This window comes from Lontra canadensis, unplaced genomic scaffold, assembly GCF_010015895.1.
Source record: "Lontra canadensis isolate GAN:19392208 unplaced genomic scaffold, GSC_riverotter_1.0 scaffold27, whole genome shotgun sequence".
Classification (NCBI taxonomy): Eukaryota; Metazoa; Chordata; class Mammalia; order Carnivora; family Mustelidae; genus Lontra; species Lontra canadensis.
This window is the reverse complement of record NW_022631021.1, coordinates 19,387,756-19,401,936: the sequence shown is the minus strand read 5'-3', so window position 1 is coordinate 19,401,936 and position 14,181 is coordinate 19,387,756. Positions and strand designations below refer to the sequence as shown.

General features: G+C 45.8%; 1 protein-coding gene across 3 annotated transcripts in view; it reads right to left on the bottom strand.

Moving 5' to 3' along the window:
• Positions 1–14,181, bottom strand: part of TRAM2 (translocation associated membrane protein 2) — a 78,366-nt gene that overhangs the window by 22,683 nt on the left and 41,502 nt on the right. For 2 of the 3 annotated variants that reach the window (XM_032864533.1, XM_032864534.1), the window contains exon 2: positions 14,111–14,174. In XM_032864533.1, coding sequence (XP_032720424.1) covers positions 14,111–14,174 — 64 coding nt within the window. Of the gene's footprint in view, positions 1–4,447; positions 4,477–14,110; positions 14,175–14,181 lie in introns of those variants that run through there. The other variant, XM_032864535.1, reaches the window with a different exon arrangement.

The window sequence follows — 14,181 nt, the reverse complement described above, 5'->3', positions numbered from 1 at the left end:
CAGGAGTAATGTTCTAATGGACATCCTGTTTTGCTTCCTATGACTAAGAGATACATTCCTGTTTCCTTTGGTGTCACCTGTAAGCAGCTTCTCCCGTCTGCCCTACGTGTTCTCATCTCATCCGGGTATTCCCATGCAGTCTCGCACGTCCTCCTGTGACTTGAGCTGGTGGGTGGCCACCTGGAGCCATCCCATCCACCTTTCAGATCCTTAGAGTCCGGGCATCTGCCAAGGAGACTTGCGACTCTGTGTGAAAATCTCGCTGTTCAGAGAGCCTCACTGCACACTCTGGCTGTCTTCTGGTTCCCGGCGCCTTTCCCAACACCTGCACATCCAGGCTGACAAAATTCACTTACTTTCTAGGCTTATGGCCAATTCTGTTTCCAAATTATTTTGAAGTTCTAAAAGAAGAACTTAGGGGCGCTTAGGTGGCTCAGTTGGTTAAGCACCTGTCTTCAGCTCAGGTCACGATCCCAGGGTCCTGGGATTGAGTCCTGCATCAAGCTCCCTGTTCACTGGGGAGTCTTGCTTCTCCTTCTTCCTCTGCCGCTTTTCCTGCTCGTGCTCTCTCTCTGGCACGCTGTCTCTCAAATAAATCTTAAAAAAAAATAATCAAGCTTTAAAAAGAAGAAAAAGGAGGAGAACTTAGATATGAAAAAAAAGCACCACAAGCAAAATCAAGAGGCAAATGATTACCTAGAGGGAAAATATTCATAATTCAGACCATAAATGAAGGACTAATCTTGTTAACATATAAAGCGCTCCCAGCACTTGAGGATAAAAAGCTCAAAACTACAACAGAAAAATGGGCAAGGATAGGAACAGACAATTCACAGAGAAAAGAGAGATGGCCCTTATGCATTTAAAAAGATGCTCAACTCTACACAGAAGAGAAATGTAAATTAAAACTACAGTGAGCTACACCATTTCATACCTATCAGATTGGCAAAAATCCAAAGCTTGACAATATACTCAGGCTCTCTTTCACACACGGCTGATGAGAACGCAAAACGGACCCCCTCTTTGCAAAGGCAATTTGGCAATTTTGATCACGATTACAAGTGCATCAGCCCTTTGATGTGGCAACTCCACTTCTGGGAATTTATCTTATAGTAACACCTGCCATGTTCAAAATGACATGTGTACAAGGTTATGCACTGCAGCACTGTTTTTAACAATAAACTGATGGCAGCAGTCCAAGTGGCTTCCATCTGCTGGGGCCTGGTGACATAGATCACAGTTCTCGTGCACTGGGGCTACTCAAAGTGGGGCTGCACACCAGCAGTCCCAGCATCAGCTAGGTGAATGCTGGTGCAGATCAACCCCAGGCCTGTGGGATCAGAAACTCCGGGGATGGCCCTGGACTTCATGTTTAATGACATTTCCAGGTGATTCTGATGCATATACTAAATTTAAGCAGCACCGACATAAACAATGGGGCTGTTTTTTAAAATGAGAGACCAAGATCAAAAACAGGGGAAACTAATCAGATTTAGAGAGCAGAATCATGGTCGCTCTAGGAGGGGGGACTGGCTAGGATGAGGCTGGGTGCTCTGTACCTTGATCTGGGTGATGGCGGCATGGGTGTGCACCTGTGTACCAATTCACTGAGCCAGGGCCTCACGGAGTGCGTGTGCTATACCTCAGGATGATTTGTGAGAAAAACGACGACGCGCTCTACGTGTTGCCATGGAAGGATGTCCAGGATCGATTACTTAGTGGGGGGAAAAGCAAGGTACGTACAGAACACGCAGTACTCTACCAGTCGAGAAGAAAGAGAAAACAAACATGTGTTATTTGTGTGTGCATAAAGAAATACTGGAAGGTGAGAGGAGAAATCCAGGAAAGGCACAGAGGAAAGAACAGGGATTATCTACAGGGGATGTGGGTGTCAAAGGAAGAGCTCAGGGTGAGAACAAGACTTTTACGCAGACTTGCTGGACAGGAGAGTGCAGCTTCCATTAAAAAAATAATCGTTAAATAAATACATGTACAAATTCTTCCACTTTGTACAAATAAAAGTAGGAGGTGTTGTCTTTCCCACCTCATTGCTTTATTTTATTTTTTTTTACCACAGAGACCCAGACTAGATGGAGAGACCCGAAGCTCATCTCTGGAACCCATCATATGACCGGGGTCTCTCTGCCCGCACTCACCCCCTCAGACAAGGAGGATCAGGCCATCTACCTTACACCATCAAAGGCAGAAGGATGAGATAACGGACTTACAAACCGTGAAGGGCTACACAAACAGACGGGATCATTATGACGCTTCCACCAGAATCCGAAGGTAAAAGAACAACCATCACCGCGCACCACACACAGGAAGTACTCCCATGAGGGTACTTATTTAGGATCAAGATTATGAACAACCATCTATTTATTGAGCACATGCTCTGCACCAGGCATGGTAGTAAACACATCTTATAAGTGGGATCAGTCACCTCTCACAGGAAGCCCATGTATTTTGCCCATTTTGCCCACTGGCAACTGAGGTGTGAGGCCAACAGCTAGTGAGGGGTGGGCCAAGCCCCCAGGCATGTGGCCAGCAACAGGGGCCGAGGCCTCTTGGCCTTCTGCCTCCCTTCAAATCCTACAGATGGTGCATCTGTTAAACCCCGAAGGCCTGCCTTCTCCTCGAGGTGCCAGGAGGTGAATGGGGTGGAGGACAGGTGCGGGGCACAGAGCCTCAAAGGGCAGCATGCTGACCATACTCCTGCTCTGTTGGCCAGGCCATGCGCTCACTGGCCTCCAGACCCGGAAGCTGTGGCTGGTGACATCAGAGCTACAAGCATCACCGAGGCACTCATGCGCTCGGCTGTTAGAAGTTGAATGTGGCTTCTTCCTCCCCATCCCCCCAAAGTGATTAAGTTGAAGTCCTAACCTCTACCACCTCAGAATATGACCTCACGGGGACACCGGGTCCTTACAGAGGTCATCAAGTTAAAAATGAGATTAATGTGAGCCCTAATTCAACTTTACTGATGTCCTTACAAAAAGGGGAAAGTGGAAATACAGACACACACATGGGCAAGGCGGCCATTTATCTATACACCGAGGAGAGAGGCCTGGAATAGAGCCTTCACTCAACCTTCAAATGAACCAACTTGCCAACACCCTGATCTTGGCACTTCTAGCCTCCAAAACCGTGATACAATGAATTCCTGTTATTGAAGCTACTGGGTCTGTGGTCCTTTGTCACAGCAGCCCTAGCAAAAAATATGTGCCCTTATACTATCTTTCCTCACACACACAAACCCCCCTCCACCCAGGTAACTAAAGATCAAGCTAGGAATCATCAAGGTTACCATTTTAACTCCAAGTTACAGGATTTGGGATAGATTTTCACCAGTTTTCTAGTAAAATAGATAAGAAAAGGATACTTTCATGAAAGGGCCTAACTCTGGAACTGTTTTCTTGAAGTACCCTTCCTTTTCACAAGGCTGCAAACCCCACACCTCACGGCTGCCAGGAAGAAATACAGCAATGATTCCAAGGTGCCAAGCACACACTCGGCACCCCCGCAGTTTACAAACGTGGGGCTTCGATCTACAATCCACCTGCGCAGACAACAAACAGCACATGGAAAATGTCTACATGTGGGCAAGTGTGAGCTTACAAAAAAATAAATAAAAATAAAAATTCAGAGATCCACAAAGGAAAAATAACTCTTCAAGAACCACGTGCAAAAAAAAAAAAAAAGGAAGAAAGAAAAAGAAAAATCTAGAATCACAGTTTTTCCTCTTCCCCCTGGATAAAGATAACAATGTCAACAAGTCCATTGTTAAATTGGGAACAAAAAATTATTTCAGTAAGAACTGAGTAAGAAAACAATTACCCAAGCTAGACAGAAGACAAGATTGGATCAGGAAAGACGGGAATGTGAAGAAGCAAAATGTAGGATGGGGTCTGGGTCAGATGATGTGTGGGAGGGAAGGAAAAGAGCAAGAAAACTCGCCAGAGGAGACAAGAGAATGGCAGACGCAGCAGGTCAAGGATGCCATTGCTCGACTTCTGGCTGGTGAACCTCAGCCACAGGCACTCAGGGTTCCACTCACTTAAACCTCTAGAACTGCACACTGAAGGGGAGGAGTCCCCTGGGCTGTAACAGGGACCTGGAGAAAATCAGGTCTAGGCTGGAAGGGGTCACTGGAGGCGCTGATGTGTTCAGTTGTGAAAATTCACTGAGCCAACCACTTACGGTTTGCTGGCTTCTCTACACAATTGTTAGGCTTCAATAATCGGTGCCCTGCTCTGAAGGTGTCCCCACTCCCAGCTACAAATTCACTTGCTGGGTTCCTAACCCGATGAGAGGTGTTACAGGTAGGGGCCCTTGGGAGTGCTTAGGTCATGAGGTGAAGCCTTCGTGGGGCTGGGCCCTTACAAGGGAACCCCCGGCGCTCCCGGGGCCCTCCACCCTGTCAGGACGCCTGGAAGAGGGGCCTCACCTGACCGCACTCCCATCTCAGACTTCCAGCCTCCTGACCGGTGAGAGAGAAGTTTCTGTTGTTTATAAGCCACCCAGTCTGTGGGATTCTGTTTGAGCAGACCAAACAGAGGAAGGCAGTAAGTTTAATAACAAGTTTCATTCAGTTTACTGGGGGGGGGGGGCGTGGAAATCAAGTACAGGGCTGGCTATAAGTCCTGGTCAGAGACTCCCCCATCTTTTTCAGAAGGTTGACCAGTAAGGCCAGGGACACTGGGGAATGTGGGTTCTTTTCTTATACAAACAGGACTCTAGGGCCAAAGAGAATCTTGGGGGCTGTTTGACCTGAGGGGCCAGGACAGAGCCAGGTCTCTGCCTCTCTGGTGGTTCCCCCCACCTCTCCCCACGGCCCCACCTCACAAACCCAGCCTTCCCCGGCTTCCCTGGGCCCGGGTGCTGCACGCAGTGGAAACAGCCCAGCCTGGGGTGGGTCCCTGGGAAGAGAGCTCTGGGTGTCTCAGCCCCCTCCAAGGTGGGTAGCTTGCTCCGTCATCAAGCAAGACTCCGTCTCCAGAGCCACTGCTGCCCACCTGTCTCTTCCCTTTTGTCCCCCACAAGCTTATCTGACAAACAGGGGCTCAGTCTGCTATGTGATGCCAGTCTTTCAAGCAGGAGACAAGGGTAATTCCCGCCAGGCAGCACAGGGAACAAAAACACGCCCTGAGCCCTGGACAAAGGCGTTCCGCTGAAAGAGGCCTGAAAACCATCTGTCTGTTGGGAGTTTACGGGGTGGTGTGTCTCGTTCTACCGGGGACCGTGGGAACAACAGCAGAGCTCTGGTGGGGCTAGTCCCTGGCCTTCACATTCCCCGCTGCAAAATGCCACCAGCAGCTGGGGGCGATAAAACCACCACTGACGACCACAAGAGCGTGGGATGTGTCCTTGTCACCTCCGAGGACTACAAAACAAACCTTCTCCTGAAGAGCCCCCGCCCCCGCCCAGCCTTGTTGATCAAGGGGAGCAGCAACAGGTGGGCTCGGGAATGCACGGTGACCACCACCTCCACCCACACACAGCCTTACAAATGCGGCCATGACTTTTGGGAGCTACCGCCCAGCTCGAACCCAAAGCTACCCCATGGTACTCCTCACCTCCCTCCACCCGCTCCCCCCATACCAAAGCGTTCTAGAACAACCAAAACTGGGAGAGCAGAGAAAAATGCAAACGAGTCCCAGGACTGTGTGTGTCCGGAAGCGCAGGGTCATGTGAAAGCCTGCCTGGTGCTTTTTATGAAGGACACTGAGAACAGCACTTCTCAGTCTTCACAGGAATCACCTGTGGATCTCCTTAAATAGCAAGAGCTGGGGGCGCCTGAGTGGCTCAGTGGGTTCCCTGGCTGACCCTTGGTTTCCACTCACGTCATGATCTCATCGGGCTCCACGCTCGGCCGGGAGTCCACTTGAGATTCTCTCTCTCCCTCAGCCCCTCCCCCTGCTCGAGAGCACACATACTCTTTCTCTCTCTCAAACAAATAAATACATGTGTTTTTTTTTTTTTTTTAAAGCAAGATATGATGCAGTAGTTGCCTGGTGGGGCCTGGGAGCCTGCATGTCTAGTGAGTCCCCAGGCGATGTGAACAGTGTAGGGCTGAGGACAATCTGAGGGGCAAGCACTTGAGAGGACTCTCAGGGCTTCTTGTATTCAGTAAACACATGGGCTTGAGACCGGGACCACAGCTCTCAGTTTTGCAGAAGGATGGAGACAACAAATGTTAAGCAGTGCTACCACGACACCCCAAACAACCTTATAAATGTTAAGCCCAGCTGGGGTCACCTGTTCTAGGTCAGAAGAAAAGCCAGCGGCCTTGAGTCACTGGGCGAATTAATGGCACAATGCAAAACAACCTTGTAAATGCTCGACCTTGTAAAAACCCATCTGGTGTCATCAGCTCTGGATTAGACGGAAGGGTTTGTGTAAAGAATCTTTTTCCGAGCTTTTACGTTCTATTTCTGGCCATAACACCGACACTCTGTGGTATTTTCATCAGGAAGAAGACTCGGAGTCTAATAGTAAGACCAGAAACCGGGCATTTTATTCCTTGCCAGAGCTGGACAGGGTGTGTGGTTGCCAGATAAAACCCAAGACGACTGGGGCACCTGGGTCAGTTAAGCGCCCAACTCTGGGTCTCAGCTTGGGTCTTGACCTCAGAGTTGCTGAGTTCAAGCCCTGCCCAGAGTGGAGCCTACTCAGGGGGGAAAAAAAAAAAAAAAAAGCCAGTTAAATTTCAGATTGATAAAGAATAATTTTCTAGTATAATTATGTCCCACGTATAATCTGGGATATACTCATAGGAAAAGAGAAAACAGAAAATACTCACTGTGTATCTGAAATTCCAAATTTAACTGGCAGTCCTGGATTTCTGTTTGCTAAGTCTAGCGACCCTAACAGGGTAGCAAAATGGGAATAAGGACAGTAGGGATTTGGTAATATGGAACACTTCCTGCTTCACGGCTGTTGACTGTAAAGAAAAACACAAGGATGCTGGCATGGTAGGCATTCCATCAGGAGGCGCACAGCTTATTACTACAACAATAATGCCCATTTCTCTGACTGGGGCTTAATCTGCTTAGCCAGCTCGTTATAATGGGTCAAAATCATATGCTTATGGCTGGTATTATGAGTTGAATTGCATCCCTGCAAATTCAACTGTTGAAGTCCTAACCCCTGCCACTTCAGAACGTGCCCTTATTTAGAAATAGAATCGTAGCAGATGCCGTGAGTGAAGACGAGGTCACAGACTGGGGTAGAGTGGGCCCCTAACCTAATGTGACTGATGTTTTAATAAAAAGGGAAAACGACGTGGGGACTGAATGCACACAGTGCAAATCCCATATGAAGAGAGGCCATAAGCCAAGGAACCAGAAGCCAGGACTAAGGGCTGGGACCAACCCTGCCCCAGAGCCTGCAGAGGGAGCATGGCCCTGCTGATGCCTTGACCTTGGACCTCTTGCCTCCAGAACTGTGAGACAATGAATCTCTCTTGGTAAGCCACTCAGTTTGTGGCATTTTTGTGACCTTAGCCCTATAAACAGATGCAGGGAGCTGGGAGGAGGGAAGAGAGAAGAATAGAGGCCAGAAACTCATCAACATTACCATTAGTTATTGTCTGCAGAACTTGAAAACCTCAGCCGAGGAAAGACGCAGGGAGTCAGAAATGGCAGACTGTTTTTTTATGAACACAGTCACTGCTCTACTAAAATTCAAATTTAAATGTCAAACCGAGGGCTGCCTGGGTGGCTCAGTCAGTTAAGCATCTGCCTTGGGCTTGGGGTCCTGGGGTCGAGCCCCGCAACAGGCTCCTTGCTCAACAGGGAGCCTGCTTCTCCCTCTCCCTCTGGTCCCCTGCTCCTGGTCTCTCTCTCTCTTTCTTTCTATCTCAAATAAATAAATAAAATCTTTAAAATAAATGACGAATTGAAAAATAAGTAAATAAATGTTGAATTGAGCAAGTTACACACAATTTAAAGAAACCTTAGAAATCAGAATTTACCCAGGTTATACAAAAAGGATACGTTCCCAAGCACCCTCGGCCTCAAAGAGATTTGGGAGGAGGGTTCTGAAAATCGCAACCTCAACAGACCCATTATTGTGAACTGCTGTTTTCCCCAGAGGAGTTTGCTTTCCTCCTGTACTTACAAACCAAACATGACCGTACAGAGCTGCCGTGTAAGGAGGCCCTACACAAAATGAAGCAGGCTGTTCTGATTTCATTGCCACTCTTCATTATTTGCTTGTCATATTTCAAATAGCCCCAGGTGGCAAGATTTAAACAAGAGATAGGCTATTTAACAATACTTTATCCTCTCTTCCTAGAGTAACTGAAACCTCCTTGTTTCAGTATGGATTATAACGTATCTTCACCTTTACCAAGGCTTTGTTCTGGCCTAGAAGGGGATGCCAGGAGCAGAATTCAATAACCCCACCCTAGAAAAATGCCAAACCCAGCTGGCCCTGTCACACTGGCCTTCGTTCAGGCACTAGAATGTGCCAAGATATTTGTTTCTCACTTGAGGCCTTCACACATGCTAATCCCTGTGCCTGGAATGTTCTTTCTTCTGCCTGGACTCTCCCCCTATGGCCCCAACACAACTTGTCACACATACTCAGCCCCAATGTCAGCTTCTTGGCAACATCTTCTGTCCTTACTTTTTTCATCTTTCTTTATCACACATATGTTTTATTCCTTTCACCACCCCAATCACAACCATAATTTTTTACTGTTTACTCGTTTATTATCTATCCCTCCCTAATAAACGGTGAGCTCTAGGAGTCAGAAATCAGACATGTTTTGTGCACAAAAAAATAGGCACAATGATCAACATATTGGAAAAGAGAGCCCAGAAATAAACCTATGCTTCTATGGTCAATGAATCTATGAGAAAGGAGGCAAGAATATACAATGGGGGAAAGACAGTCTCTTCAATAAATAGTGTTGGGAGAACTGGAGAGCCACACACAAAATAATGAAACTAGACCACTTTCTGACAACCCACACACAAATAAACTCAAAATGGATTAAAGACCTAAATCTGGGACCTGAAACCGTAAAAATCCAAGAAGAGAACACAGGCAATAATTTCTCTGACATCAGCTACAGCAACATTTTTCTAAAAATGTCTCCTAAGGGAAACAAAAGCAAAAGCAAAGCATTGGGACTACAGCAGAATAAAAAGCTTCTGCACACCCAAGGAAACAGTCCTCAAAACAAAAAGGCAACCTACAAAATGGGAAGATACTTGCAAATGATCTATCTGGTAAGGGGCTAATATCTAACGTATGTAAAGAACTCCTACAACTCCATGCCAAAAAACCGAATAATCTAATTGAAAATACATAGTTAACCTGAACAGATATGTTTCCAAAGAAGACATACAGATGGCCAACAGACAGGTGGAAAGTAACTCAACATCACTCATCATCAGGGAAATGCAAACCAGTACAACGAGAATACCTCACACTTGTCAGAATGGCTAGACTCAGACAGAAAACTAACAGGTGTTGGTGAGGATGTGGAGAACAGGGAACCCACATGCACTGCCGGTGGGAATGTAAATTGGTCCAACCACTGTGGAAAACAGCATGGAGTTTCCTCAAAAAATTAAAAATAGAAATGCCATAGACCCAATAATTCTACTACTGGATACTTACCCAAAGAAAGAGAAAACACTCACTCAAAAAGACAAGATGCATCCTTTGTTCACTACAGCATTATTTATAGTTGCCGAGACATGGAAGCAACCAAAGTGTTCATCCATAGACGAATGAATAAGGAAGATATGGTGCATGTGTGCGTGTGTGTGTGTGTGTGTGTGTGTCTATACACACACAAAATATATAGAGAGAACAGAATATTACACAGCCATTAAAAAGGATGAGATCTTGCCATATACAACAACAAGGATGGATCTAGAAGGTACTACATTAAGTGATATAAATCAGAGAAAGACAATACCATATGAGTTCACTAATATGTAGAATCTTAAAAAACAAAGGAAATGAATAAACAAAAAGCAGAATCAAGGGCTCCTAGGTAGCTCAGTCAGTTAAACATCTTGACTCTTGATCTCAGCTCACGTCTTGATTTCCAGGTTGTAAGTTCAAGCCCTGTGTTGGGCTCCACACTAGGCAAGGAGCCTACTTTAAAAAAAAGGGGGGGGGGAGAAGAAGATGAGAAAGAAGGAAAAAAAAGAAAAAAAAAAAGAAAAATCGTCCTATAAATACAGAGAACAAACTGTATTGTTCTCTGATGGTTGCCAGAAGGGAGAAGGGAAGAGGATTGGCAAAATGGGGGTAGGAGGAGGGGAGATACAGGCTTCTAGTTACAGAATGAGTAAGTCACAGGAATGAAAAGCATAGCATAAGGAATATAGTCAGAGATACTATAACAGCACTTAATGGTGACAGACTATAGCTATACTTGTGGTGAGCCCAGCACAATGTATAAACTTGTCTAATCACTAACTTGTACACCTGAAACTAATGTAACATTGTATGTCAGTTCCACCCAAATAAAAACATTGAAAATGAAAATTAAAAACTTTATGTCACTTCACTCTTCTTGTTTCTTCATGGTTTCTGAGAACTCAGATGGAATTCTTACTGCTTTGTTCATCAATAAATAGGTCATACCCTTCCCAGATTGTTTTTTTAATAAAAATTTTTAAAATTTTTCATTAAAAAAAGAGAAAGAAATCATACATGTTTTATAAATTACTTAACCCCCAGGACTTGCAGTCAAGGAGGCACATACACATTTGTCTGGATTGATTGATCAATTCATTAATTATTTAAAACAAACAAATGAGGGGTGCCTGGGTGCCTCAGTTGGTTAAGTGTCTGACTCTTGATTCCAGGCTCAGGTCTTGATTCCATCAAGTCTCTCGATTCCATCTCAGGGTCCTGGGATTGAGTTCCATGTCAGGCTTCAGGCTCAGCTGGGAGTCTGCTTGAGGATTCTCTCTCTCTCCCTCTCCCTCTGCCCCTCCCCCGCCTCTCTTTCTCTCTCTCTCACTCTCTCAAATAAATAAATAAATCTTTAAAACAAAACAAAAAAATAAATGAGAGCGTGATATGATCAATGGTGGCATACCACCAAATCCTGGCGGGAAGCGCTTCATGCTCAGAGGTTCCAGGTTCAGCCCAGGAGCCAGAAGTCTACCTTCTCATCCCAGTGGGAGACGGGTTCTTTTAGGATATCACTTGCCTGCTAATTTCTCTGGGAATGTTTCAAACTCAAAAATTAACTCTCTGCTCGTGATCTGGCTTTACACACACAGGCATATCTCATTTTATTGTCCTTTGCAGACACTGCTTTTTTTTTTTTTTTAAACAAATTGAAGGCTTAATGGCTACCCTGTGTCAAGCAAGTGTGTTGGTGCCATTTTCCCAACAGCATTTGCTCACTTGCCTCTGTGTCACATTTTGGTAACTCTTAAACTATTTCAAAGGTTTTTGTTATTATTATGTTTGCGGCGATCATCTGTGATCAGAGATTATAACTCCCTGAAGGCTTAGATGGTGGCTAGCATTTGTTAGCAAGAAACTACTTTTTTTTTTTTTTAAAGATTTTATTTATTTATTTGACAGAGAGATCACAAGCAGGCAGAGAGGCAGGCAGAGAGAGAGAGAGAGGAGGAAGCAGGCTCCCCGCTGAGCAGAGAGCCCGATGCGGGGCTCGATCCCAGGACCCTGAGATCATGACCTGAGCCGAAGGCAGCGGCTTAACCCACTGAGCCACCCAGGCGCCCCAAGAAACTACTTTTTACTTAAGGTGCGTACTCTGCTTTCTAGACATCATGCTATTGCACACTTAACAGGCTACAGGAGAGTGTAGACACAGCTTTTATATGCACGGGGAAACCAAAAAATTCATCTGATTTGCTTTACGGCACTATTCATTTTACGACAGTGGTCTGGAACCAAACCCACAGTATCTCTGAGGCCCTTCCTACAATAAAAGCATGCTCTGGTCACACGCGCGTCAGCTCCTAGAGTCCTCAGGACCATGCTTTCTCATGCTAAATTAATAAAGCAGTGTTGGGTTATGATCTGGCATCCCGTATAAATGGACTTCTGGGAGAAATGCAATGAAAATACCAATACAACATCTGATAGCTGGATCTCTTTATAAATTAATACACTGGCATTCTGACACTAAAAAAAGAAAAGGCCTGTCCATTTTAAATTTGCAAAAAAAAAAAAAAAAAAAACCATCCCTAAAAACTTAGGACTTATGGGTCACAAGAATTAGATGACAGAGGGTATTCTGACAATGCATATATAAAACCTTTAAAATGTACCTAGTACTTGACCCTGAAATTCCAGTAATAGGAATGTATCCTGAAAAATAATCATAAATGCACATTAAAATTTAGTCCCAAGGATGTTTATAGTAGCACTGTTTAAAACAGAAGCTGGAAACTTAAATATCCAATAACATGGGATTGAACAGATAATCTGTGGTAATCCCTATTAAGAAATACTCTGCAGTTTTTCAAAATATTTTACTGAACAGAATAATAATTAATGGCATGGGAAGAAGGCTCATCATCTACTAAAAGCAAAAATAGTGGGTTATGAATCAATAGTCAACTGTGGTGGTTAGCTGGATGATGGTGTCCTGTGTGATTTTTATCTTCCTATGTTTATCTGCATTTTATAAATTTCCTTGGAGTGTCACATGTCACATATTTTGAAAAACATTTCTATACAAAAGTAAATTTCAACCAGTCACAAAAGGACAAATACTATATGATTCCACCTACATAAACTACCTAGAGTCATCAAATTTCATAGTGGCGGGAAGTAGCACGGAAGTTGCCAGAAGCTGGAGGGCGGGGGTGGGCGGGTGAGGAGCTACTGCTTAGTGAGTCCAGAGCTTCAGTGTTGCGAGACGAAGAGAGTTCTGGAGATGGACGGTGGTGACGGTTGCACAACGTGAATGTGCTTAACGCCCCTGGGCTTACACTTAGAAAGGGTTATAAAACGATGGTAAATTGTTTGTTATGTGTGTTTTATCACAACTTCCTTAAAAAACAGGGAAAAAAGGGGGCGCCTGGGTGGCTCAGTTGGTTAGGCATCTGACTCTTGATTTCAGCTCGGGTAGCGACCTTCGGGCCCTGGGACAGAGACCCGAGTCTTTGGGCTCCACTCAGCAGGAGCTGAGCTGCTGCTTGAATTCTCTCTCCTTCTCCCTCCCTCTGCCCCTCCCCCTGCTCGTGCTCCAGTGCTCTCTCTCGCTCACTCTTTCTCGCTCTCTCCCTCTCTCAAGTAAATCTTTTAAAAAGGAGAGAAAAGCTAAATGCTTTTTCAAGTTAGTAAATCATATGGACCACTGGATCTAGAGGCGGCTGAGGTACTAGGATTTTCAGGAGACAGGAATAGCTCGTGTAACACTGTGTTCTGACTTTACTTCAGTTTTAATAAAAGAGCTGAGGGACTGGAGCAGAGAAGGCGTAATTGGACCTCAGAACACACAGCACCGAGTGCGACAACCCTCCCTGCCTGCCAGGGCTGGAGTGCGCCAGGGACGAGGAAGCATTGGCCTTGTTTCCTCACCATCTGTACTGGCCATGGGGCTCCTGTCTCCTTTCCTGACCATGGAGTTCTCCTCCTCTCTCTCTAGTGCCCCACAGCTTGACTCTCAAATAAGGGGATGGATCGGGCTGCCCCCAAAGCCCAGTTTCCCCGAGTCTACATCCTCTGGAGGCCATGGGGTAAGGGACTGCCCCCAGAATCCTTCAGCGAGTCACTGGGAGAGTCAGGCAAAGAAGAGATTCTCCTCTTGAAGACAAGATGATTCCCCTCTGTACCAATGAAGAAAGAACTAGATTCAGCGAACAGAAATTCCTCCTATATTCACCGAGAGGCCGCCCAGCACTCTGCTACTAGAAGAGGGGTGCAGTGCCTGGTTCCTGATGGTGGGACCTGAGGGGCCTGAGAGGGCAGAGGCATGGGCCGAGGGCTGCACGTGGCTTGAGGCTGTCTCTTAGCAGAGCTAGGATGTGGGAGGCTGAGCTTTAACAGCTAAGAAGACCATGCATGCACACAGACAGGAACAGTAAGCTTTCCAAGGCCTTCCGAGTTCATGGGGCCAGGGCAAGATGGGGACTCGTGCTTTTCTTACCTGCTGTAGGCACGCTAACGTTATACTGAGGTAAAATAAATAGGAAGGCAGTCTTGGCGGTGACCTGTAAA